Source organism: Seriola aureovittata, chromosome 14, assembly GCF_021018895.1.
Source record: "Seriola aureovittata isolate HTS-2021-v1 ecotype China chromosome 14, ASM2101889v1, whole genome shotgun sequence".
In the NCBI taxonomy this organism is placed as follows: domain Eukaryota; kingdom Metazoa; phylum Chordata; class Actinopteri; order Carangiformes; family Carangidae; genus Seriola; species Seriola aureovittata.
Window position 1 is genome coordinate 15709756 of NC_079377.1, and position 27321 is coordinate 15737076.

The following is a 27321-nucleotide window of genomic DNA, read 5'->3' on the forward strand; positions in this document are numbered from 1 at the left end:
ACTAACAGAAAACAGTAACCCTGGAACTGATGCCTGGGCTTGACCAAACAATCAAACTGCATTTCTCGTTATTTTCAGACAGAGGGATTGCTAGAGGTCCACCTGGGCCACCTGGTCCTCCTGGGCCTGCTGGTGCAGGAGGTTCTGGCTTCAGTACAGCTACAATTGACTATTCTGCACTGATGAGAAGTAAGATCATAATTATTAGCTTTGCCCATTGACACACACCGACCTTGTTTCACCTGTAGGATTTAAATCCACTTATCTTGTTGTCGCTCTCTATGAATAATGGAAATCTAACCGACTCACTCACTTATTCACCATCTCCATTGTATCCTCATCCACTTACCCAGATACAGACTTCCGCTCTTGGATCAGCTCTGCCATACAACATGGTCCTCCTGGTCCTCGAGGTGAGCCAGGGCTACCTGGCCCTGCTGGCCCTCAGGGGCCTCCGGGAGTCTCCACTGCCACTGTGTATGGAGCGGGAGGTCGTGGCTACAGCTTGGAGGACATTCAGCGTTACCTGCAGAGTGAGTCTGACAGAAATCACTTAAAATAAATGTTTTGAACTTAACACAGCTATCCATGAATTAAATTAAAGATTCCTCTCAAAATCTCTTAAAATCTTGAGAACAAATATAATCCTGTAGATGCTACAGAAATGGCCTCAAGTCTTATTCCTTATATTAGTAAATTAAGACGCAAATCCAAATCCCCAAATCCCACCCCCAACAGTGATGTCACATTGCACTGACAAACTCTGAGGTCGTTATTGTTTATTACACCCACCACTGTTAAAGGTAGAGAAAGCAGTGCTGGAGAAAGACTGTTGATATTTGACATTAACAGCAAAACAAATACCCCTTCAGAGAACTGTAGGTTTGCAGCTAAGCTAACAAAGAAGCTAACGTTACCTGGCATAGAATTTTAACTTATACATCCAACTGAATAAATCCACTGTGCTGGCAAACTTGTGTGGCTAAAATCGTTTTCAAGTTGTACAGACAAATACCATGATACAGCGCAAACAACAAGACAAGAAACCCTTGCTACAGTTTGTGCTGCAAAGCTAACAAGCAGAAAGGACGAGACGGTTTGTAATAACCCGCACGCAAGCTGCAAACAGCATACTCACAACTCTATAGCTAACATCACACCAACAGCATATCTTGGCAAACTAGAAAGAAAGCCGAATGTCCATGGGCAAGAAATTTAACGATACCAAACACAGAAATGTGACACTGGTGGCTGCTTGCTAACTAACCAGTTGGCATTAGCTAGCAAAGCAAAGGACACCTACCTGTCAAGCAGAACGAGAGCAACCTCCACATCTTTCTTCATGCCTTTCAGCTCTCAGATGTCTCTCTACCATTGTTGGATGGTGTCAAGTGGACCATGAGGAGATGTTCACTGAAATTTACCAAAAGTGTATTGGATTATAAACGCTTACTCTATCTTTAACATAGTTGGTGTTGCACAAGGTTTCCTCATCTTGCTCTGCACACACCGGAATGACAATAACTTTGAATTGAATTTCTTTCAGGTTCTGGGTTCAGAGGTCATCCCGGCCCTCCTGGTCCTCCAGGTCCACAGGGTCCACCAGGCACTTTCACTAGATCAGTTTCCATCAGTGGAAACTTCCCTCGGGAGAGCATTCGCGCTGAAATTCAGGATTATCTGACCAGTAAGATCCAAACATCCCACACAGACAAGACTCCTTTGACCTTGTGACCCCTTTAACCTTCATAACACTTCTTCTGCCGTGTTCTTGCATAAATCCCATGCTCGCTGTATATACAGTATATATGTAAAACCTAAGACAGCAGGTGAGTCCAGATATCACAGGTGAATTTTATTTTTCAGGTGACAGTGTTCGTCAATTCATCACCGGACCTCCAGGGCCTCAGGGGCCAAGGGGTCAGAAAGGAGAACGTGGAGAGCTTGTTTATGTCCAAGGCAACATACAGAGCCAGGGCTACGCTCATGGTGACTCCCGCTACGGCTCGGAGCGCAGAGAGATCGATATCAGCAAGCTCGCTGAGACATTGGACTACTCCAATGTTGCCTTGAAAGTTACAGACTACATCAGGAGTGAGTCAATTACAGCTGCCAAACGTACAGATACTGATTTTTTGTAGTTGTCTTTATGAAAAATTAAAAAAGTTTGGTAGATATGCTCTAAGTTTTGGAGCTTCAGTTCTCATAATGTTTAGGGGCTGTTGCTATGGATTCAGTGATTTATGCTGTGGGCTACAACTTGAGCTGCATTTTTTAGCCAATATTTGTTCACATTTTTGAAAATTGGCAGTTCCTTTTAGCAATGTATCAGTGGGTGTACAGATAACTCTCACTGGATTACTTTGATACTGAGGAAAACTTAAAAATGTGATGATTGTCAGCCAAGTTCTAGAGCATCTTTGGTTCTGATTTCTAAGCTGTTTTATGGGGTTTGAGCTTGATTTGTCTGAAGGTGTGCCCACTTTGAAAGTATGATGAAAGTATTGTTTTCTAACAACCTTCCTGCAGATCAAGGCCTGCTGCAGGGCTACCTGGTTGAGGGTCCTTCGAGGACGAATGTAAGAGCGATTCAAGGACCCCCTGGTCCACCTGGTCCTCCCGGACCACCTGGTTACAGCCGTGTCATCGGGTCCTATGGCAATGTCACAGCTGACCTCATGGAATTCTTCAGAAGTGAGGATTATGACTTTCCACATACTGTATCAGGTTAAATATTACAGCAATGGAAAACGGTCCAGACTTATGTAAGTGTAGCTGGAAAATGTTGCTTCATCACGACTGAATCTGTGTTTTTGCTCTTGCTCTTGCTCTTGCGTAGCCCATGGCACCATCCCCGGCCCTCCAGGAAACCCTGGACCGAAGGGAGACAGAGGGTACCCAGGACCCAGAGGAGAAAAGGGTACATTTAAATAGTGCTGATTTTCCAGAGTAATGTTTTAGTGGCGTGACTGAGACAAGCATTCTGAGAGTTTTTGTGTGTTTACAGGTGACCTTGGACAACAGGGTTTACCAGGATTACCAGGGGCATACAGTGTCCAGATTCCACACAGAGTGCAGAAGAGGGATACAGGTAAAATCATCAAAATGTTGTCAAACCACTTAAAAAGCTATCCAGTGTAACATACATGTAACTCATCACTACACTGCGTTTTTCGTCCTCCACAGGTAAAAAAGTGGTTGGTCGTCGTCAGCTGCATCGCCGTCAGGCCAACGGTGGCTAAAGGGTTAACATACTACTGGATCATGTCAGATTTCATTTCCATTTTATTCATCTTTTTTTTTTAAGTCTTTAACTGTAGAAATGCAAGTAGTCAAAAAAATGCTCCTTATTGTTGCCATTTGTAGAAATGTCAGAGAACAATTGAGAAAATAAAAGCAGCCAAAAAATGCATCAGTCTCTTTAAAACCGCTTGAGTAGAGGTATTGATTTAGCTGCTGGTCAGTGCTGTGGTGACACAGACTTCGTTTTTTGACATGTGGGTGTACAATGTTTACTTTGTTTAGTTAGAAGCTTGTGTTCAAACATTTTTCTGGGGGCAGCTTTGTTTAAATGAATATCTATATTTTAGCGATAAATAGCATTTGCTGATAGTTTAATTGCACTTTGCATCTTTTTCCACTGCTTGTGTTACTTGAGCGTCTGGTGTACTTTTTATTCTATTCAATGTTTTTTGAGGATTATATTGTATTGAGGACTATATAAGTGTTGAATGTTGTATCAAGGTAAAAGACTAGAATATTTTCATTATTATCCGTCAAGTCAAGCCATTCTACAGCTTTTAAGACCCCTGGCAGTTATCCATTCACCCCATACAACTTTTTTAAATTTATAAAGTAATGCATCATTATCAGAGGTTGTCCGGGTCAGAGTGAGGGCCATTTGTGCAGTACGGGTGGGGTGGGTGGGTTGGGCTGGGTTGATATACTTGAAAGGTTTGTTTATAAAAGAAATAAATGACATTGCTCACATGGTTGAAAGACAAGGACTGATAATCTCTTAGAAATGACTGATTGGGTTGTATATTTTTGTATAAGAGCGCACTGAAATTATATTTTCTTTTGTGTGTTGGAAAGATTAAATTATAAAATGTTCCCAGGTAATGTTTGACATCATTGAACTTACTGACATTTGATCATTATATTTGAAAGACACACAAATAAATCTATTTTTGGACTTGTGAGTTTTGATATCTGTATGACTAAACTGATCTAAAAAGGTGTTTTAAGACAGTTAAAATGTCAAATAAACAGTCAATATTTTATTTACAACCAAAAATGTCTATTTGTAAAGACACTTTAAATACATTTGATCTGACATCAAAAATGCATATACTAAGAATATCCATTGTGGTAGAATGACACCGACACATTAAAATGCTGTAACTTAACAAAATAAAAAAATATTTGAAATCTATGGGGCGTATGGTGTAATTCACAAGACACAGTCTCCAATAACCCCAATAAAAATCCAGCATTCATGACAAAACACTAGTCAATGCTAATGTCAGCATACAGAAATGAACATGCATTGATGAAATGCAGTGTCAAAATAAACTAATCAGGTATCTTTATCTTGAAATAGGTCTCTTTTTATGAACCATCAATACTCATAAAATACAGCGAAGGACGTCTCCACACACATTGAAATTCATACAGTTACAGATACAGCATTTCACCTTTCATACAACGCTGCTATGAATAAGAGGAAAAGCTCACCATAAAGAGCAATTACAGCATCAATATAATCAGGAATACGTGTTTAGAAAACTAGATGTGGTCATAAAATACAAGGGCATATTTGAAAAAAAAAAAAAAGGTAAAATTATATTTAAAAAAAAAGCAGGCAAAAATGTTGAAAAAATTCAGTCAGTTTGGAGTTTGAATAGGCTTGGGTGACACAAGGGTGACTCGCTGTCAGGAATACATTGATAGTTTATAACTGCATTTTTTTTTTTCTTTAGCTCATGTGGCAGAACAGTGCAAATCAACAGCTTAACATTCCTTTAGTAACCATTTGTGTTCATACCTCACCGCACTGCTCAATATAACCCTCAGAAGGTAAAGTGATTTCTTTAATATATATATATAAAAAAAGGATTTGATTGCTCTCCAGGAAGAAACAGGTCACCTATGTTTAACTAAAGAGGGAAATGTATGTTTGCGAGTACAGCACTGAAATGAAATGAAATTCTAAAGAAATAGTTATATTTTTGTTCATTCATCTCTCTAGACTGTAAAATCCTCATGGTAAGCACCGGATTGGATTAAACTTCATATTTAGGTACAGACATGTAACGTTTCACTCATTTACAACACAAGTACATTCCTTTTCATTTTAACTCACAGCCTTATGATCCCAACATGATGCTATTTTTGGCTCTCATGGCAACAACAGACACTGCGCACGTAAGACTACACGACCATAACAAAGTCCACTGACTCATCAGTACAGCTCCCTTTGAAAACAAGATCTCAGAGTTGGCTTAATCACCAGCTCATATGAAATAACGAAAATAATCTCTCTACATCTTATGGTTACGGGTGGAAAAGATAACCAGTTTTTGAAGTGCAACACATTCAGGGGGCACTGTATTTACTGCAAGCTGTAGAAAACACAGGGAAGTGCCTAAATGCAGGAAAAGGAATATATGAGGCACTGGAGATCATTCATACTGTAGCAGGCTGTGCTTACAATAATCTGATAAGCATGATTGGCCTTAGCTACCAACTGCAGACTTTTAAATTTTGAACATGCTCAAAAAAGTGCATATTATCCATTGGACAATTTCTCAACAAGCTGAGAAAAAATGATTAAGTGCGTGTGTAGGCACATCATGCTCACTTATGGTGGAATCATAGCAGTGAAGAGATATTCATGTTTATCAGTAACGGTCAGAGAAATGATATCGCTCCACCAGGAAGCGTCTGTGAGCGCAGCCGAGTTTGACGGGAGTCTGTTTTGCAGCATAGACACACGTGAGGCTATAAACCGGAGTTGTGCAGGTTTGGGATGGGGTAAAATTTGGATACTCGACTCTGGGTGGTGGGGTTAAGGCATTCAGATTCACCGCTCATCTTGAAGAAGACCTCCTGCTCCTGGAGCTTCCGTGTGAACTCCTCCTCTAACGCCTGCAGGGGGCAGCAGATACAAACGACTGAGTCAACCTCCTTGATGGTTACATGACAAAAAAATCTGGGCTGCAGATTGATACCGAACAGTGCAGAAACAGTTCATAAGAGACATAAAATTCCCAAATTAAGGATGTTAAATCTACCTTCTTCCTGGGTCTGAGCTTCTCTCTCCACTCCTTTATCTCTTGGCTGTGCTCCTCATCCAGCTCCTTCAGCTTTTGGGTCTCATGTTCAATCAGAAGGTGGCATTTCTCATTCTGAAAGAGAACATGGGTAAACACAGGATTAATGTCCTGGATTAATGAGTATACTGGAATATACTTATGTCTATTTATTTTAACCGTTTTTAAAATCAGCATTGGATCATAAGATCAAAATTGTTTGCTCTTATTGTTTTTCTCATTATCCTTCTACAGTCACAGTCCACAACACATAAAATAATGTGTGGGTGTGTGTGTGTTGTAGCCTGACCTGTAGCTGCTGCAGCTCCCTGATGTTTGAGTCACACTGCAGCTGCAGATCTCTCATCTGGTTCTCATGTTTCTGGTGTTGATGGAGCCTCTCGTTCTTCTGCCTCTTTTCTTCCTGAGCAGCAAACTGGACCACACACGCATAATACAACAGACAACTGTTAATTGCACGTCCCTCAAACTCATAACACTTACCACAGAAAACTATTAAGTGACCTGTCTTTTTGGCAGAAAGGTTGTATTTTGAAAAGGGTTCTGCTCATACTCTGAGCAGTGTAAGCACATACAGTGGAATGATAGACAGGCGATTATGCGGAAGGACAAGTGAGAGACTGTAGTGAAACACTGACTGTAAACACAAAAATCTTTTCAGTTTCTCAGTTTTGTATTTACACTTCAGAGTGTCAGGCAATGCCCTATTCTCATCAACTAATCCTTACTGCCTATCACGATTATGTGCTGGTTTATCTGAACAAAACTCAACTGAAACAACGGGGCTGGGGAAACTTGTGAAATGGTGACTGGAAAGTTACCGGTCTGACATCCAGAGAACTGTTTGTATAAGGCAAATCCTGGGTGTGACTGTATGCCAGAGTGACATAGTGTTGCTAAAAGTAGACCATGCATATTGAGTCACTACTCCTTCAATGTGCCAATTACAAATTGTAAAACAGCAGCAGCAGGAGTCCACACTCAGTGTCTGTACCTGTTTTATCCGTTCTCTCTCCTGCTCTGGGGTGACAGTGGCAGTGGCAGTGATGCGGAGGCTCTTCTTGAACATGGCCATGCGGGTCTTTGCCTCGCTGCGCTGGATCTTGGGCAGACGAACCCTCTCTTGAGTCTGTTTGTTCTTCATCTCCTCTATCAGCCGCTGGTTGTAGCGCTGCATCTGCTCCATCTCCTATAAAATACACACATGCATACAGTTTTGAGTTCAGCAGGGTCGTTTTAAACAACATGATACATTTCTCCGTGCAAATCACTCTCTCCGGGCTCATACTTTCTCATGCCTCTTCAGCAGCTGGTGTCTTTGCAGGAAGTATTGATCTTTCAGCTGCTGCTTCAGCTGCTGGTGCTTCTCCTGCAGGTGGCGCTCCTCCAGCTCCCACATGGCTGCCTCTCGAGCTACAAAACACATATGTCGATTCCCACAAGAACATCACTCGAGGCCACGCAAGTGTGAGTTATCAGACAAGTGCATGCATGTTAGCTGGTGACAACATAAAGAGACTGTCAGCAAGTTAGACAAGCTGTAACATGTCCTCTCAACACGTCCTTATTCTCATCTGTCTGTCAAAGTCAGTATTTACAAACTGTTGGCGAGAAAAGGTGTCGCTGACTTACACCCCTTTACTAGTTGAGAGTGAATCAAAAGTTTTAAAAAAATACTTTTTTTTTTCTACCTTTCAGGCTGCAGTTGGTTTCATGATTCTTTGTTATGAAAATAGACTTTGAGAGACTTGAAATTTACAAAAGATGCTTGAGATGAGTTGGTTGCTTGGGAGGTAAACCATCATACCAAGTTGACTTTTTTCTTGTCAAATTCAATGATAACAATTTAGTCTAAGCTTGGATTGGTAAGAAAAATCTGCTGATTTGGTGCATTCAGCTGAGGAAATCAGAACCACAAGCGTCACCATGTTTGTCACCAGCACATGAAAGCAGCCTCAATTCAACTCGAGTAAGTTTCAGTCTTCAATCTGACTTTCATATCATGCTAAAATTAATAGGTTGTAGTTCAGGCAATACATTAAAAAAAGGAATGTTTTTCAAAAAATGGTAGAGTAGTAAAGTAGTAAAATAGTTCTTTCACCAGCTCCCACCTCTCATGAGCTGCTGCTTGTGGTTGAGGCAGTCTCTCTCAATAGTGGCGATCTCCAGTTTATGCTGCTGGATGATTTTCTTTAGAGCTCCGTCCAGGTCTTGCTGCTGCTTCTGTAGGAACTCCTGCTCCTGAGGAGCCAGAGAGAAGGAGAGCAGTGAGGAACACCCAGGGGAAGTCGTGGGGATGACACAGAGGGACAGCCAAGAGAAGAGAGAGGAAGCAGAATAAAATGTCACAATGCCTAGTCAAGTCATCCACTTCAAGTTCAGCACAACACAGAGCACTAAGATGTTACATCATCAACTGGAATCAGTAAAGGAGACACTCAGAGATCATGGATGGCAACGATCCACAATGGAGGTGAAGAGAGAAAGAAAGAAAAGTTAACAGTTCAGTAGAGATAAGATTTACAGTTTTATGTAAGACAACATCTATAGTGACATTCACATAGTCCAGAGCCCAGTCTACATTACGCCTCATTACATAACCACCAATTTTCTTTTCCATCTTTAACCATAGATTTCTAATACCTAGCTGGTGGCAAATTGTAGGTTATGTGCTACTATTACTTACCTATGATTAGGCATAATTGATCATATAATCACACAGAATTCACTTTATCAGTAGTAAACTTAGGTACCATTATTATTATACTACTGAATCCAAGATAAGCTGGTTAAAATGTGAGACCATAACCAAATCATGCACAATAATATTGACTTTTACATCCATCCTGTGAGGTAGGAAGTCAGTATTTGGACCTTGGCTGACAAAAGACAAACATGGGTCCAGACAGAAGGGGATCAACAACTATACCATCTCTGGGACTGGCCACTGTACATGTTTACTCCCTTACATGTTTGATGCAAAATACAAATAAAACCATATATAATACACAGACTAGATGTAGAACATTTGTGGATTGGTGGAGGAAAAATACTGAGCAGAAGAAGAAAGAGAGGGAACCACTGCACAAACACAGTGATAACAACACTGATAAAAAAAAAAAAAAAACGCCCATGCTTATATGTGTCATTCTTAAAGTAAAACTGAACCATCAAAAACTACCCTGTCACTTAACTTTGCACACATCTAAGTATGGGCCAGAGATGGAGAGAAGCAGGGCGGGAGTGGGGTCGGGGGGACTTACATCCTGCATCTGAGCGTTGAAGAGTGCGCATGAGGACAACTGAAAAGACTGTATCATAACCTGGGCCACTGCCTGCGGAGGAGAGCACACAGCGCACTCGCCCTGATCAGGGACAGACAGCACACAGCAGGCTGAGGATCTCTCACTCTCACACACAAACAGCCAACACACACACTGATTCTTCCTAAGTTATGCAAGAGATGGCCCTTTCTACTTTGGGAATATTGGTGAGTTTAAGGCGCACAGCACAGTTCTGCATCAATGTTAGGAGGATGTCAGTTCATTAGTTATTAATACTCTTCTTATAATTCCAGCATTTCAGTTTAATCCAGCTTGCAAAAGAGCAATTTTGTTATTTTCCATGCTACTGGCTCTTGGGGTGTTAATAATCTGAGAGTTACCTTTTAAAGAACAGAAGGCCTTTGTCCACATGACTTACATCTAATTCATGAAAGATGCACAGGAAAACAAAGTTTGGAAAAGGCTTTCAGGTCAGATGTCTACAGAGGAAACAAAAGCTGTGTCTGCAATTGCTCCCTCATTCATTAATCCACTGTTTCCTACATGATAAAACACTCTAGGGTTCTCTGTGGTTTGTGGCTAATTGAGAGCAGACACCTGTGAATCATCATCGTCAGCTGAATCACCACTGACAACTGTAACAGCAGCAAAGGGTTGCACTGTGGGATGCAATCCACTCCAACATCACCACTATGACCTACGACCTGAATGCTAAAAATTATAGAATTAACACCTCTATGACAGTGCCAACAGAACAGTTGTGATGGATTGCTTTAAAAAATGCATTAGTGTTTATCATGATGTATTGCATCTTCTGGAAATTCAAATGAGAAACCACTTGCAAACAAAATAACCTGATAGGAGTGAATTAAATACACAACAGATCAAAGTACTTCATCACATTGACGCTACAGTTCTGTGAGTCCAATATATCCATAAAGCAGTGCTCATTGATTTATGTCTTTGTCCATAATGGCTTAATACCACCACATATATTAAAGGGAACACTAACTCAGTGTAAATGGAATGGTAAAATCTTGGATGCCTGACATTTCTATAGTACTATGACTCATATGCATTGTCATGTTACTCAACCATACCTAAAATTCAAACACTCAAATACAATGCCAAAAGGACATTACAGTGCACCAGCTGGAAAATAAGGAGCAATTACAGACACACTGAGACTTTGTGTTTGTGTGCATATGAATACTTTAAATGAATAAAATAGGTTAGAGGGAGAGAGGAATAAAGAGAAAGAAAGAAAAAGTGACCGCTTACTGTTTCACAGAGTAAGAGACAGAAGGTGATAGTTTACCTCTGCAGTCTTAAGGAGCGTTAGGTCCTCCTTTAAGCGTTTCATGAGCTCTTTTCTCATGTGTTTGGGTGACTGTCCAACTTCCTGTTTGACCTACAGTGTATGTGCAGAAACTGGGAGATGTATATCTTGAAAATCTAACAAAGCTGGCCAACAAGAGTAGAAGACATGCAAGGCCCACTTTGAGAGGAGAGATACTGCGTCCAGCCACCAACTGATCAGTCTGATTAGTCAGTCAGTCTTTGATTAGTGGTTTTTCAGAGCATGTCAGAAACTGTCAGTTTGAACTGCATGAGTCATGTCAGGACAAAGTCAAAAGAAAGATTTGACTGCTACATTGCAGACGATGTTAGTCTAAAAAAAATCCCACTCCCCTTGTACTACTTTGTTTCCCACAGCCATCAGAATGATTATTTTGACTCTTGAAATTAAGAAGCCAGAGTAACTGAGTAGGAATCATCGCCATCATAAATACGACCTCGAATGTTTAACAGTCCTGAATTGCGGACTGCTCCCAGGCTCTCAATTTATAAATGAATGCAGTTAAGAATAAATATTAAACATAAAATGCTTCAAATCTCCCTGCTTATGCAAGACTAATGCTACAATTAGTAATTATTTTCATTAATTTAACTGTAAATAATTTTCTCAATTAATTCTTTGGTTAGAAAAAAAGTGACCAATGCCATCATATTTTCATGAAGCTCAAGGTGGCATCTTCAAGTTGTGCGTTTTGTCCGATCAACAGTCCAAAACAGTCCTAAAGATAGTCAGTTTATCATCACATACGACAAAGAAACGCAGTAAATCCTTAAACTTGAGAAGATGGAACAATATGACATTTGACATTTTTGCTTGAAAAGTTACTTAAACAATGCAACGATTATCAAAATTCATGTTGATTAATTTGTTGATTAACTGTCGCAGCTCTATTAAAGACTATTCCATATCAGTTACTCTGATGCAAGGCTTTCATTATTTCCCCCAAAAGAGCCCAACACCACTTGGAAAAATCTTCAAATATTGGCCATCACATGACCAAAGCCACCTCACACACTCATACAAGAGACATGGTTAGTTAAATTACACAGTAAAAACACATTTTGGATAAAGAGTACAACATTGCAAAAACAAAAAAATACAAATAACTACAAATTTCAGAGCAGTAGGCTATATCTTATATTTTTGCTGCAACACAACAACAAAGCTGAGGGCTGAAGCAACCACTTTAAGCCAACCTGTAATAAGATAATATTTTTCAGTACGCTGGAAATACTCTTAAGTGGCCCACAAAGCAAACTGCGAGCAGCTAGAGCACAACCACCACCAAGGCATCATAATGCACAATTGATGCCAAACAGCACTACTGCCATGAAAGAAGCTGAATATAGCGAAAAACACAAACTGCAAGCACACCCAAAACATCCAACAAAGCATTTAAGGCTGCCAAGCAGAGAAAGAGGCAGAAAAGACGACTAAAGACTTAGCATGTATGTATAACAAGCCCAGTACATCATGATGATAAGCTTAGCCTGAGTCTGAACCTTTATTAAATAGTTCACTAAAAATAACAAATAGACTCTGTAGCACTGTATTCCTACAGACGCAACCAGAAGCCTCGGGGCAGATGAATAATGGATACGACAACATGAAGCTTGAGGCATCTAGGAGAAAGATGGCACAGTCTGCCTGTTGCCATCATTTGCACACATATAGTACCAGGCAGAACAGTAAGGCATACCACTCCCATAGGATTAATATGACACAGCCAAGAAAGCCACCGGCTAAATTGTTAAACACATGCACTATTAAACAACTTGTATCTATGACATGCAAAGGCTTCTCCAGTTAAGAGCTGATCAACCTACTAAGGACACTTCCATGCAGAAACAGTCTTGCAGGACCATACCTCTTTCTTGCGGTTCTTCAGCATGTTTTGGAACTTAGAGAGCTCTTTGTCTTGATCCGATTTGATGCGTTTGGCTTCGTCTCTGAGCCGGCTGGTGTGATCCTGTTCCAGTCGCTCAATGGTCTGCTTCTGCTTCTTCTCAAGATTTTCCACTTCTTGGTCATATTGACGCTTCTTAGCCTGCACAGACAGAACCGACAGACAGTGGCATTAGCCTGACAAGATGACATCAAGTGTTTATTATATCACAAGATTCATACACTTCAACACCCAAAAGTTTGCTTCAGGACTTTATTGCTTAGGGAGGGGAAAATTAACTGTACATGCAGTCATTTTAACTTGGATACAAGACAGGGTCTGATAGACTCAAATTTCTAAGTTTCTAATATTGTGACCTTGACTGATTTAAGCACTGCGCTTCACAGTAGAAATATTAAATGAGTAAATGAGTGTTATAGGCAGCCAAGTGTTTAACCTCATGCAAGTCTCTCCATTCAGATCAACTCTGAGATGAAGCAACTCGTTTCTTAGGAGATGCAAATTAAAAAAAATATCACACCACTGCGGTATGAACAAACTGACTCACAGTAGTTTCCTGTTCAAAGCGCCGGTAGATCTGCTCTCTCTGCTGCTGCAGCTTGTTGCTCAGCTGCTGCTGGGCCCTCTGCTCCTCTTTCTGCAGGAGGCGCAGCTCTCTCAACTCCTGCCGCCTGAGGAAACCCCACCAACAGTGCAATGCCACCATATTTACTCATTTCAAATTCAGTAGTTTGTTATTGATGAGATAAGATTTTTTCCACTCCAAATTTTAATTTTTAATTTCTGAGATGATTTTATTATTGCATAGTTTTTCCTCTAATATGCAAAAAAAGATTCTTTACAACATTAATGTCCCATTCATATTGCACAAGAGACTATTCTTCTCTTGCTATGAGGATTCTGGTCTAGTCTGCTGTACATGCTAGTTCTGTACATTACTGATATTAAAGGTAGAGTAAGCGATTGTAACCTAATACACTTTTTGGGTGAAGAACCATGTTAACATTGGTGAGGCCGTCAAGAGGTGGGGACTGTATGGTTGGACTGGGAAAGAAATTCACCCGTGGACTTATCCGCTGCAACTGGCCCACACCCCAATTGACAGTCACACATAGATGGCCGGGTCAGAGACTGACGGAATAGGTAAAAACTTTATGGATATTTTGATGGGACACCGGCCGACCAATGTCGCGGCCTACTTCTTTCGAACTATGGTGGATAGAAGTCCAGGAGTTGAAACGTATGAAGACGTATGAACACCGATGCAGACATTGCTCTGTTTTTCCTTGACATTTGGGTAACATTAGCTTGGCTATGTTTCGGAAAGCCAATAGGTCAGTTGGTCTGTTTTGTACCGTTGGCTAATGTTTGCGATAGCTAATCCCGACTGGTTAGTTAGCAAGCAGGTACTGGTGTCACATTTCTGTAGGGCTGTCCCAAACGATTATTCTTTAAACGATTAATCTAGCGATTATTTTTTCGATTATTCGACTAATCTAACGATTATTTTTTTAATCAACCTAACAGTAATTTTATTGCAATTATTTTCCAGTTAGTCATTTAATATAACAATTTGCCCCGTCCAACACACACACTGCACCAGGGTGTTTCCTCTTTATGTGCTCGTGCATGACTGTTGTGCTAGAGTGATATGCCAGATGCACTTTGCAGAATCTGCAGACTACCGCACCGTTGGTGTCAAGATTAAAGTATTCCCAACTTTGGAGGACCGTGTGCGAGCCTTTTTTGCCGCGTGTTGCTCCACACGCTCCGTCGTACTTCTGGTAGACGCCATGTTGTTCAAATAGATTACACAGACGCAAATCATTCACGTAGTCAATGACTTCAATTACGTCATTGTCCCAGCCCTTGCGCTGCGCTTGTATCCGGGTAAACCAAAGACGATGGATATAAACGGTCCCATTAGAAAGTTCCAGTTTTGTTCTATGAATAGTTACCCTGCGTGGTTTTACACGACGCGTCGACACTAAAATTCCACGTCGAATAATTTTTATAATCGACAATGTCGATGACGACGGATAATCGTCCCAGCCCTACATTTCTGTGTTTGGTATCATTAAATTACTTGCACTTGGACAAGTGAAAAGACACATCCACGCCTGGAGACCACCAATGTGTCATCACTTTGGCAATGCGCGTCCATGAATTTGAGAGGCAGAACTTCAGAATGAGCTCTGAAGGGAGGGGTATTTGTTTTGTCATCAAGTTCAGACATCAACTGTCTTTCTCCAGCACTGCTTACTCTACCTTTAAGGTCATGAACCACAAAGCAGATAGTCAGACAGCATTTGTGTAAACAGTCGGAACAGCATGTCTCATGTCTTTAAAAGGCAACATGGGAGATGACAGTAACATAATGCAGCATTCATCATGGGAGATAACCCATCTGGCATTTGTAAAAAGCTGTGGGAGTTGTGAAATGAACGAGAACTATTTAAGGCAGGCATGTTAAATAGGTCGTGTCCCATATTTAGACCAACAGTATGGCAAGCAGATCGGATACAGACATACCTCAGGAACCTCATCTCCTCGCTCTTGGTGTCGTTATCTGTCACTATCTTTGATGTCGTCACACTGACCTCCACACCATCCACCATGAACTTGCGTGTCTTCTTCAGAGTCTTCTTCTGACGTTTTGACTCCTACAAATCAAACAGGGATGTTGTAGGAGCTGAAATTATTCAAATTAGATTCAAAGAAAATTCAGATCAATAAGATTAAGAATGACTAAGATAGTGTTGATAATTTAACAACTGAGGTTGTAAATGAGTCACAGATTATGTTACCTGCATAGAAATAGAGCCCCCTTCTTTGCTCTTGGACAGGAAGCTAGAAATAGACAGATTCAGGTCCAGGCTATTGCTATCAGCAGCAGAGCTGCTTCCAGAGTCAGAGTCCTTCTCAACATCTGGCTTGATCACAGCAGGGCTTCCTTGCTCCATCTTGGTTTCAGAATCTTCTTCACTCTGCGGGACAGAGACGGCATCTTGGGAAGCGCTCTCATCGGCATGGGTAGCTTTCTTCTCATCTTCCTTCACAGGGACATCTTTAGGCTCCACTTGTTCTGAATCCTCAGAGCTGACTTTGACTTCATCACTGACTCCATTAGTGGATTCAGTTGGTGCCTGTTTCTCCAATTCAGTCTCCTCTCTGGTCTGATTCTCTTGTTCAGGCTGCTCTGCCTCTTCTGGGGCCACATCCTCAGGCTTTCCCTCTATGTGACTTTCCATGGTCCCCTTCTCCAACAAGATGTTAGTGGAGGTGTCATCCACATTTGAATTTGTGTCTGCCTCTCCATTCATGTTTTTGTCCTTTACATTTGATTCCATATTCTCTGTGTTTACATTTACATCTGTGCCATTAGCTATGTCTTCTATTCTGTCCTCTGTCACTTTGTGTTGAGGCATCTCCTCACCTGGTTCTTTGCTTTCTTCTTCTGCTTGTGCTACCTCTCCTGATATAGATTCTGCTTCCTCAGGTGTATCTTCAGGTTGCTCTTGTGATTCCCTGGATTCTTCTTTACTTACTTCTTTTTCTTCCTCTTCTTTCACATCCTCCAGCTTTCTTTCTTCTTCTGTTACTTGAGTAGGTTCATTCTCCATTTTCTGTTCTTGTGTCTGCTTCTGGTCCTCCTCTGTTTCATGACCATCTGTGTCAAGTTCGGCATCTATGGGTTCTTCTGGCTGTGATACTACAGGCTCAGCAGGAATTTCTTCATCTTGACCATCTTCTGGCTTAGCCTCTGTAGGATCTTGTGAGACAAAGTCTTTGGTGGGCTCTATTATCCCAGCGGCCAGGTCTTCATTACTGGCATCAGACACCTCATTGAGTTTCTCCTCCTCAGTCTTGTCTACCTCACTTGTTCCAAGTCCTTCATCAGAGAGCTTATCACTGGTCCTGTCCTCAGCAGGCTCTGCCTCCACCTTTTCTGTAACAGATTCCAGCGTGGACGGAGTTGGTGGGATTTTGTCATCCTCTGAGCTGGCCACACTGGCATCTGATGGTGCTCGCTTGTGGCCAGGAACAGCCTGAGTCAACAGTAAGAAAAATATGACTAAGTCATAGAAAAGGTCAAAGCACAGTCTTTCAAAAAGATATTAACAATGACTGTTAGAGCTCATACATAATTTGAAAAATATATTTGGTTGGGTAATATTATGCTTTTTACTGTGTGTATGCAATAAAGTACATACCAGAGGCGTATCAGGCTCTTCCTCCTCCTCCTCCTCTTTGCTGTCCTCGATCTCCTCTGTGACTTCAGCTTTGGCCTCGGCTATGAGCTCTCTGAGAGGTTTGCTATCAGTTACACTAGTTACAAAGGGATGCTAAATAGACAGACAGGGACATAAGACATCAATATGCATTAGAAATTTTTGTCCTTCATAAACTGTCAGAGTGAATTAAATATAAGCACAAACAGCAAAACAGAAAATTACACCTTTAAAACATAAGTCACTAATAGGCGGACTGTGGTCAAGATCCGGACCCAGACTCTGTCCTATCCAGACACGGAACTATGATCTATAAATTATTGGGAATTATTACATTTTGACAGTGTTTCTATTTTAGCTGGTGCAGCTTTTCTAGCCTTTACAGCACTGGTCATGTGATGCTACTCTGTCAATCATTGCAACTGCAGTCAGTGAGTGAGATACACAGCCAGTAGAGATGAGACAATAGCAAACATCAGAGAAATAGGGAGGAAAGTGGGACATAAGAAAGAGAAAAGGCGCTATTAAAGCTGTTCAATTGTAAAGATGTGTTGCAACTGTTTACTATAAAAATGGTTGAGGCTTTTAAAATGTGAAATTGAGTTAACAAAAACAGGAAAATTGGAAAGTCAAGCTCAACCTTTCATTTAACTTCTTTTAATTAAGCATCTTATTTTAAGATACACATTTTTCAAAGAATCTCTGTTATGTACTTATTAAAGCTTATTTTACTTGAAATGAGAAAAGAACATAAACTTATTAATAGAGAAGCTATTTATAATCCCTCCAGTTGAACCACCTCCCCCTGACCAATGCTCCAGACTGTTGCTTGAAACTTCTGCCCAAATGGACCTCTGCTTTAAAATATGACACATTCAGAATCTTTGCATAAGTGTGTATTCATTCTTTAGGTTATATTCTAGGCTGTGTAGGTGGTTGGGTACTGAGGGATAACAGTAGGGTATGAATGAAACAAGGCAGCTCACCTGTAGAAGCTGTACTGTGCCCCACCTATTGTCCACATTCTTATCAAGTGCTTTCCGCAGAAAGTCATTGAATTCTGATGACCTTTCAAGAATAAATAACAAGGAATCAGTTTGTTGGCCACATAACAGAGTAAGTGTCCCTGGGCCCTGCTTTATGGAGCCAAATTAATACCATTCTTCCCCCTGTGGCCATTCAGTTAAGCATTAACAATTTACCATGCGTTCACACATTAAACAGTCAACATATCCTAATCTCCAATCCGGAAACATTCCAGTGCCACCTCTCTAGTTATAACCAGCGCACCATCTCACCAGCGAGAGGGATTCATGAGTGTGGGCGGCTCGGACTTGGCTATTTTCAGCAGCACTCTCATGGGATTCATCTCGTGATTGGGTGGCTCAATTTGCGCCAGCTCTATCAGGGTTACCCCGAGGGACCAGATATCTGCCTTGTAGTCGTATGGACGGTCCTTGGACGTTTCGCACATTACCACCTCTGGGGCCATCCTGCAAAATCAGAAGTCAGCATTACGCATTAGGCAAATTTCGGGCTGCAAGTGAATGTATGCTTTCACACATGTTGATTGATATCTTTCTGATTTCTAAAGGTAAATTCTCTTTCTATTTAAATATATAGCTCAATCTCAATATATATTTCAAAAATAAAAACAGTATGTACGTGCATTTTGGTTTGGAATTTGCAAAATAGGAAGCCTTCTCAATATTTAAAGCTGAGTTTCTTCCAACACTCAAGTGCATCTAAATTGCTCAATGACACTTTTTCTGTTATCCCACATTCCATGACAGATTCTGTGATACTGCACAAAAAATGTATCACCCCAAACTGTGGGAGACAATACGACAATTATGGACAGGGATGAATGCCCTCTTCTATCCAGGCCGAATGACTCACCAATACGGAGTGCCGATGAAAGAATCTCTTCTCTGTAACGTCTTGGTATTTTTAGCAGACACCCCAAAGTCGGCTGAAAGTAGAAATGAATAATGATTCTTTTCATGAGAGAATCAAATTAAATTGTACAATGACACTGTGAATTCATTTCAATATATTTTTAGCACATTTCTACTAGAGCAAAATAGTTACAGCAGAATTCTTTCTTAACCAACCTGTTTTCAGCTTTCAAATGTGAACCCCATAAATGGGCAGAAAAGCCTCTATCTCCTTTTCATAATGCTCTTAGAGTCCATCATCACTGCCAGCACTTCTGGTACCTGTGCAACTATTTCGGCATTTTTTTCGCATCACTTACAGTGTGTACATATTAGAGGGAAAGAGAGCTCTATCATTAAGTCCCTGGTGCCTGCTTGATAATTATTGTTTGCCAGGCTCCGACATGACCCTCTGCCTACAGAACATGAATCATCAGGGAGCTAGCAGCTATGGATGCTACAGCAGCAACATGAATACTTTTACTTCTTGAATATTATGTAACAAATTCAGTGTATCACCACATCCCGTACATAAGTGGTGTATAAAAAATACAGTTCGCTCCTTTGGGGCAGAAACTACATCACTTTATTTTGTCACATTTTAAATTGTGCACTTGTCACCATTATCCCTAAAATCACTTTGCTCAGCTGGCTGCCGCAGCACTGATGGCAAAGGGATCCACAACAGACTTCAGTAATTAGCTTTTTAAGCCTATTAGTGTTGGCCCTGCAGGACTATTCTCAGTGGTCACCAAGGACATACAGTAGATCTGAGAGAGAAATCACGACTGAATCATCTAGTGTTCTGTGTAGTTTTCTTAAGTAAGTACCTTTACGTGTGCTTAGCTGGAACGTAAGTGATCTTTCCTTGCAAAATAATCCTTCACTTTTAATGAAATATTACGATGGCAAACACAGCAGCAAAAGATGAGAGATTTTTTACCCAGTTTCACGTCTCCATCCAAGGAGAGGAGAATGTTCCCGGCTTTCAAGTCTCTGTGGATGACCTTGTTCTCATGGAGGTAAGACAAGGCCTCCAAGGTCTGCCTACACACCACACGGATCTGGGGCTCGGTCAGGGGTCTCTCTAGTTCTGTGGATAAACATACACATGGATAATTCATAAGTCACATTTCTTCCAGATCATATGTTGTTATTGTAGTTTTTGTGATGCACTTTTACAAACACAGACTGGGTTATTTGAATATGTTAATATCAAATGTGATGGCTGGGTGGTACCAATAGAACCCTTACACCAGACAGCATATATGAGTGGACAAATCTGGGGGAAAAATGTGTTTTAGGTGAGCCAGACCACAGACCAGAATGCATCTACATCCAACAGTGGAGTGGATTAATCAGTAACCTCTTTATCATGGTAATTCACAGGTAAGAAAAAGTTGTGAGGTGTTTCGTCAGGCTTGAAAATAAGAGAGAAACTGCAGGCATTAGAAGTGGACTAACCACTCCTTGGAATCTGAGCTACAATAATTACACAGTTGGAATGGTGTCTCCAACTGGGGAAAAGGAAAAAAATCCCACAGAGGCTTCAGGGTGGAATAAAAAGAGTTGGCATTCAAAGATGGAGCAAAGAGAAAGGTCCAGAACTTTATAGTGTTTTTCTGTTTCCTTCAATGATGGGGACTCAATGAGGGACTTACCCAGCATGATGGCATCCACTGCACCGCCCGCACAGAACTCAATCAGAATCTGCAATGGTAGGACAAAACAAAGTGGAACAATAAGTAATATGTATTGTAACACAATGAAGCCCCAATTATACTACTGCCATAGAGCATCATTTGCTTAAAGGAGGAACTGGAACTCCACAATAGGTGAACAACATGACCTTTATAGGACAGACATCAGCATCCATGTTCTATGTTATTGATTACACTGTGGAGCCACTCCAAGAAACCAATCAATCAGACACTAAACATCCATACTGACCACCCTCACATCTTCTCTTTTCCATTTCAGGAAAATCTTAATGTTTGTTGGATCATAAACATTAGTAGAGGTTCTAATTGCAAGCAGGAGACTGGGAGCCTCTCATTATGGTTTCTTATAAATTCATATTGTTTAGTGGAAATGCTTCATTTGTATGTCTACATATGACTCACATCCAGGATATTTCATCATACATTCTGATGAAAAATCATTTCCTCATTTTGTAGCCACTACAGAATATTTAGGAGGTAACGCCTTAAGCCAACACAGTCCATCGAGTCAAAATGCCATATTCAGTACAGACAATTTCATTCTTGGAGTACAGATAGTTTAATTCCTGCCACAAACAATTGTTCTATCCACTCATACTGTATCTAAAACACATTATTTGTATTAAAGGAACTTCTGAGAAGGAATATTCTGAGGAAGTAAGCCAGTGATATCCTTATACATTTGTCAAACGCACAGAAAAGCATGTAACATGCCACTTAAAACTTAAAGTTTACACTTGAGCATATGATACAATACACAGAAGAGGTACTATCAACACAATACAGATGACATGTTTTATCCAGGTGGTCCAATATATAATAATACAAAGACATCTTTGAGTATATATGAAGCCACAGTGCATTAGATGAACATAACACTGTTCCCTAATATTGCTATTGAGATGTAAAACTGCCCAGCTCCTGACCTCAGTTGTAATAGCTGATGTAATGTACCCAACCATTATATTGGCTTTGCCAGCATGTTACTTGGCAGCTCATGGTATCAGATGATAGAAAAAATCAATCAAAGCTACAACTGAGCACCCTCCATTCAGGGAATCAAACAATGAGAAAAAACTATGTGGTTGTTCCGGTTCTGCATAACAATTTTATTGTACTTTGACCATCCCTCTGTCACATTTGTTTGTTTTAACCCTCTTAAACCCTCTTAAACACGTGTTTCCAAATTTCACGTCGCCTGTAGAGCATCATTGCTCGGTGACCGTTTGCTCTAGGGACGTGCCGTTTTTTTCTCCTTAAACTAGACGGGGCTAGGCTCCAATGGTTGAGGTCACAGCCAGTCAGAGTGTTTGATTCAGAGGCTTGGCTTGTCTTGGCTTTATACCCAGAATGTATGGGAGCAGTGATTTTTTTACTCAGTGATAAGAAGTTGTTTAGAGTTTATTGACGTGACAGAATAATGACAGAAGGATGTGACAATCACATATTTAGTGCAGCAGAAGATTTGGAGCTGATTTTTCAAGGAGCAGACAAATCGCCCATAAATACTGCTCCAGAGAATGAGTGAATGAGAATTTTGTGTTGAATTTTTTCTTCTTTATTATGGTTTAAAGTTTTTTTATTTATAAAACAAGGAAAAATTCCATGTTTTTTTTTTTTTTTTTTTTTTTTTTTTTAAATGGGCCATTAACCTCTATTATACTGTACTGAAGTCTTTATTAAGTGACATCTATTATAAACTGAGGTTATGCTGATTCTAATTCTGATTCTGATTCTATGTGTGGCACTTGGTGAAACTGTTAAAAATGACAAAGGTATTAAAGAACAAAAATATTGAAATATAAATGACATGAAAAATGAATGTTTTAAATTCTATTTTGGGTAATATATAATAATTGAGTAATTCAAAATTAATAGTTAGATTAATCAAAAAATTATCGATAGATTAATCCATAAACAAATAATTGTTAGGTGCAACCCTAGATAAATCCATGTTTTTTCTAGCAAAATATTTTCCTTGATTAATCTTTAGTAGGAAAAAGTAACATATCAACACATGCAAAGCAGAGGCAGTTACACATTCATCATGCTGCTTAAACATGGGAGCCGGAGGGACGACCTGCATGCATCTCTGAATTATTCACAGCCACTTTCTCCAGCCACCAAAACCACTCCATTATCTTCACATAGATGTGGCCAGTCCACAAGGGATGTCATATGACACCAACTGCCAGGACCTAATTGCTCTGAGGCCTCTTACTGCACACAGACTGAGATCTACTGACCATGTATGAAAACGGCACTGTGACTTAACTCTCTGCTTACGCTAAAATAGCTTGATAAGAAGAACCAGGACTCTTTTCAAAGTGGGTTCAGAGAATTTTACTCTTTTGCTACAATAAAGAAACTATAGTCACTGCTGACAATTTGTGAAAGGGCGAGAATAAGGAAAAAAGCTACATCGCGGAAACATATTGCTCCACTTATAAACATAATCCATTTCTTAAAAGGAGATGATGATACTATGCATTTTTGCTTGAATAGGACCTGTGAAGTCTTGGAGGTCAGGCCATCCTGTGGTAGAGCATGGAGTCTAAGCCTCATACAAGCCTCTAACCGTGTCACATGCTCGGTTTTAAACTCTTCAATTGAAGGCGACAGGAAAGAATGCAGTGCTATTATGCTTTAATCGAATGATATAACAGCTCTTTGAGAAACGGCATAATAAATAATGGCTTGTGATGAATTTATGTGTCCTCATGTGTGACTAGTTCACTGCCTCTGTGTTTCCTTGGCTTCAAATCAACAGCAACACACACACAAAAAAATACTTTCCTCAGTCAGGCACTTGCTTACTTACCCAAAGTTTGCCTTCAAAATAAAAGGCATCCAACAGTTTGACGATGTGATGGTGGTTGCAAGAGGCCAGAATGTCAATCTCTACCATGTAATCCTCCAATTCATCCTCTGTCTTCGTGTCAATAACCTTGGCAGCAGCAAGGGTCCCATTCTGCTTGTTCTGAGCCTGAAGGCAACATTGACAATGACAAAAATAGGAAATTATAGAGTATTGTATATTCTTACAACACCAAATGTATGAATTATTAAGGAAACATAACAAAGCTGGAGACTGTATCAAATGTATCTGTGTTGGTCGATATATTTTAGGTATTGCTGGCACTGTAGGGTTGCTGCTGTGGAAGAAAATCCATCAACATTAACAACTTAATTTAAGACAAAAGCTATTTTGGAGCTAGAGCAACAAACAGAGGAACACTTTATGGCTTGTGTAACTGAAGGCAGTCTCTTGGAGACTCTATGATAACATGTTGTTATACACTGAAGAGGAAAATTACTGTAGGAAAAAAACACAGCACCCATCTAAAGTCAAAATATTTACAATACACCCCATCATCTTCTAACCTACTCTTACAAAAACTCAGCTTGTGAAACTTGCTTACTTCCTCCTCTCCCTTTTCTGCCCTCGCTTCCTTTCACTTTGAAACACCTGCTGTAAGATGAAATGTGAAGTCACAGTGGCGGTTTTTAAAGATTACACCAAATAAATCTAGGATTTAATATGTTTCTGATTAGGGAAATAGCTCATGTATTTGTGTATGTTGGTAACACATGCCTCAAAATCTTCTCTCCCGATTACGCTGCACTCAAAAGACTAATACAAAATTTACCACACCCACACCCAATCAAACAAGTAGCTGAGAAGTTATTTTAAGGCCAGCTTTGGACTTAATGTTTATGGATACAAACACAATCTCAGGGAGTTAAGGAAAAAGAAATGGGAGGGAGTTGTTAGGAGCAACTGCTGCAGAGTGTGTCAGATCCTATATTTACACAGTTCTGACCTGACACACTCCCTGTCTCTTTTCCTTTGTACTGGCCAACGCCTGTCTAGCACAGGCCATCACTAATACATATGCAGATTCAGTATTAGCTTCATGATGGAGAGCCCAGCCGTTATTTGTCCATCATTGAGTTATTCAAGTTGTGTCTCTGGCCTTTGGTCATTATGTACATGACATTTTATGCTTTTCTAAATGAGAGAGTTTGTGGGTGTCATAATAATATTCAGATATTAGATGCATAACAATTTCTTCTTTATAAAAAACCAATGAAATCCTACATGTTGTTAAACTATACTAGACTAGAAACAATGATAAATCTCACCACCACTTGGCAGAGGGACTAAATTCATGTCTCTTTTATTATAACGTAGGTACAGCAGTAAAACTATGTGAACTGACTGGCTAGGTAAATATAATTATGTACCGACTTTGTGTTCAGTCCAAACAAATGACACACCTCTTTGCTAACCAAAAGGTGTACTATAACCTGCGATGGTTGTGCGTGTGAGGTCTGGACTCTTCACTGTTCACTCTCTGACAGACAGCTGATTCACACTTTTTTGGCATCTTTGTCACCACGCCCCAAATGAGGCAAACATTAAAAGCCTGTGAAATAACTGATGAAATGCGTTGTCTGTGTTGATAGTTATATGATCTGATGAAGGCAACTCCTCTCCATCCCTATGTTTGTGGGACCAAGGGGTCAGTACATTGGAAGGTGTATAATTATCTACATCTTTAGCCTGAGAAGGAGTGAAAGTTCTCTGGCTTCCACCACAGTTAGTTAATCAGCTAATAAAACTTAACTGTAAACTGGCAAATGACGATTTCTCATTCATTAACTGCCATTATCTGACCATGAGACCCATGAAGGGACCCATAAGTCACACACACACACACACACACACACACACACACACACACACACACACACAGAAAGATGTTCACCAGGGCACAGTGCAATCAAGCAGCCTTGAACTGATGAAGAGATGAAGCTTCCTGTGAAACTAACTTCCACTAAACTACTAGAATAACAGCATTTCTCATCTAATAATTATTTGTTAAATTTGTATTATACACCTCAATCTTTCTTAAAATTATTTTTATAAAAAGAAAAGAAACCCAGAGACAAATAAAGGTATATAAACAGAGCTAAATGTTTATGATTTTGCTAACCATGTCACAATGTACTCTCATTTCAAAACAAACTCACACAAAGATAGCCTTGACGGTAACATTAGTTAGCAGAGATTAGAGGTAGTGGACACATAATCATGAATACGTTGCAATATAATGCAATCCTATATTACAAACTACAGCCTCAGAGGGAGGAAAAAACTCCTTATACTGTACCGGTGTTTTGGGTATTGTGTCCACCTAATTTTTAATGTACAGTATGCGTTAGTGAAACAAATAAACTATCAAGCTTCATCAAGACAGACTATTAACAACTACACTAAACATAAAAAATTACACTAAATCCACATCCACACCTGTGCACCTGCCATAATTATTCTGTTGAAGTGAAGCCACCTTCAACAGTTTGACTATGGCCAAGTGCAACTCAATGACATGGCAAAGTCATAATTATAACCTGACATTGTAACAAGGCCCACCTTAAACCTCCAAAAGGGGAAATGTCCCTGACAGAGTTGCGTGGTGAGTTCAAGCTGTTACTAAACACAGCTCTAGCTCACGTTTGTTTGTATTCCATCAACAGGAAGATTTAGCTAAGTAGGCGGGTGAGGTTAGTTAAGGTGCAGTATACAGTATGAGTGAACTGTCACAGCATGGATCTGAAACGACAATTTACATTACTGAGAGTCTAGTGGCCTAGAGGATGTGGCCTGAACGAGGACTGGTGCTGTCACTGCTGTCATTTTAACGTTATATCTTATCACCTTCATGCAACAACATGAAACACAATGGAAGCGAGTGTCTTAAGAAATGGGTTAGAAAACCCCAATGCGGATGTAATACATTACCTTATACACTTTCCCAAACGCTCCATCTCCCAGTTCCCCAATAATATCCCAAATTTCCTCTGGGTTAACGTCTCTGTGTACATGTTCATACTGCTTTTTCTTCTTATCGGGCCCTAACTTGAATATCTTCCGAAAATTGAAGAAAGACATCTTTCTCGGATTGTGAACTACAGCGCTGAAGACGCAGTCTCTTCGTTTATTTCCGCCACGAATTTATAGCGGTTCCTCCCGAAGCGGAGCGCAGATGTCTATCGAAATAATAGCATTCACGCGTTAAATGAAGGCAGACAAGCTGGTGTTGTAGCCATTCAGCTATGGTAATGTCAATTATAACTCCCCACGACGGCAGTTATTCAGTCACATCATAGCTAGCGGTGTTCACAGGACGCTGGTCGAGGAGGTGGGGGATATAGAAAAGAGTTCGCTGGTGTTTCCGTTTCAAACGACTGGTATGAAATAAAAGCAAATACCAACCATATCACCACACAGATTACGACATGTTCGTCATTTAACGTTACCGAGGAAAAATGGACAGTCAAAACACCTCATGCTTCGGTTGGCTGACCACACAGAAGTTAGCGGACCAGCGTCAAGCTAACCAACGTAGTTTTATAAATTTCCGTTACAAAAACGTTCAAAATAAAACCGTTTACTAATGAACGTACCAGAGACTTTTAAGCCACTGAAATTGGCAAAGAGACAAATAATAACACATTTAATCGAAACAAGGACATAAA

The 27321-nt window shown here is 40.2% G+C and overlaps 2 protein-coding genes across 9 annotated transcripts in view; one reads left to right on the forward strand and one right to left on the reverse strand.

Moving 5' to 3' along the window:
* The window catches only part of col17a1b (collagen, type XVII, alpha 1b), a 29324-nt gene extending 25122 nt beyond the window's left edge, over window positions 1–4202 (forward strand). For both annotated transcript variants that reach the window (XM_056394547.1, XM_056394549.1), the window contains 8 exons: window positions 79–189; window positions 354–533; window positions 1547–1687; window positions 1867–2094; window positions 2530–2694; window positions 2840–2920; window positions 3008–3091; window positions 3187–4202. In XM_056394547.1, the coding sequence (XP_056250522.1) occupies window positions 79–189; window positions 354–533; window positions 1547–1687; window positions 1867–2094; window positions 2530–2694; window positions 2840–2920; window positions 3008–3091; window positions 3187–3242 (1046 nt within the window). In that variant the 3' untranslated portion in view covers window positions 3243–4202. The remainder of the gene's footprint in view (window positions 1–78; window positions 190–353; window positions 534–1546; window positions 1688–1866; window positions 2095–2529; window positions 2695–2839; window positions 2921–3007; window positions 3092–3186) is intronic.
* Window positions 4203–4267: 65 nt separating this feature from the next.
* slka (STE20-like kinase a) lies at window positions 4268–27309 on the reverse strand. 7 transcript variants are annotated; one of them, XM_056394550.1, is made up of 20 exons: window positions 26585–27298; window positions 23597–23761; window positions 20716–20764; window positions 19998–20147; window positions 19017–19089; window positions 18416–18610; window positions 18104–18185; window positions 17100–17231; window positions 15693–16934; window positions 15418–15548; window positions 13433–13556; window positions 12847–13026; window positions 10938–11030; window positions 9599–9670; window positions 8447–8576; window positions 7624–7748; window positions 7330–7524; window positions 6625–6750; window positions 6297–6410; window positions 4268–6150 (listed from the first exon to the last, which is right to left on the reverse strand). In XM_056394550.1, the coding sequence occupies exons 1-20, from the start codon at window positions 26732–26734 to the stop codon at window positions 6004–6006; spliced, it is 3675 nt and encodes a 1224-aa protein (XP_056250525.1). In that variant the 5' UTR covers window positions 26735–27298; the 3' UTR covers window positions 4268–6003. The 7 variants fall into 7 exon arrangements, with proteins under 7 accessions (XP_056250525.1, XP_056250530.1, XP_056250526.1 ...); XM_056394555.1 differs by having other exon boundaries at window positions 27103–27119; XM_056394551.1 differs by lacking the exon at window positions 10938–11030 and having other exon boundaries at window positions 9599–9700; window positions 26585–27197.
* Window positions 27310–27321: the final 12 nt, after the last annotated feature.